This window comes from Oryzias melastigma, linkage group LG18 (genome assembly GCF_002922805.2).
Source record: "Oryzias melastigma strain HK-1 linkage group LG18, ASM292280v2, whole genome shotgun sequence".
NCBI classification, from domain to species: domain Eukaryota; kingdom Metazoa; phylum Chordata; class Actinopteri; order Beloniformes; family Adrianichthyidae; genus Oryzias; species Oryzias melastigma.
In genome coordinates, this window is record NC_050529.1 from 16,205,394 (window position 1) to 16,205,893 (window position 500).

The window sequence follows — 500 nt, forward strand, 5'->3', positions numbered from 1 at the left end:
CTCCCTTTTCTTTGTTTTTTACTTTCAAGTACAGTGACAGGTCATTATATTTGAGAGGTTAAACTAGTATTATTTATATTTGCAGTATTCAGATAAAAAAAAGTAAAACATGATTATTAATTATTTTCATGTGAATTAACTTATTGGGAAGTTCTGCACGAAACTGGGCTTTTTGAAAAGATTTTTAAGACTGTTTTCAGAAGAATAAACATAATTCTGTACAATTTAAAGACTTAAGACCAAAGGAAATATTTTCAATAAACGATCAAACCTTTTTTTCAAAGTATCTTAAACACAACCATTCTCTGTCTGAAAGAACCGGCAGCGTCCTCACAAACGCTCCTGAGACCGTTACCTCGTCTTTAGCGATGCACAGCTGGAACTCGGCGCTCTGCTTCTTGATATTGTAGTATTGAACCTCCACCTCGTGCGTGAGCTGCAGCCACTTCTGCAGCGCTTCCGGCACGGAGCGCTCCGACTGCATCTCCTTCTCCGCTTGC

At 38.6% G+C, this 500-nt stretch overlaps 1 protein-coding gene across 2 annotated transcripts in view; it reads right to left on the reverse strand.

Annotated features, from left to right (window-relative positions):
• stim2b (stromal interaction molecule 2b) overlaps positions 1-500 on the reverse strand; it is a 59,058-nt gene that overhangs the window by 8,089 nt on the left and 50,469 nt on the right. The window contains exon 10 of one of the 2 annotated variants that reach the window (XM_036216603.1): positions 356-484. The exons of the other annotated variant lie outside the window; for it this stretch is intronic. Within the exon in view, the coding sequence (XP_036072496.1) occupies positions 356-484 (129 nt within the window). The remainder of the gene's footprint in view (positions 1-355; positions 485-500) is intronic. 2 annotated transcript variants of the gene reach the window in all.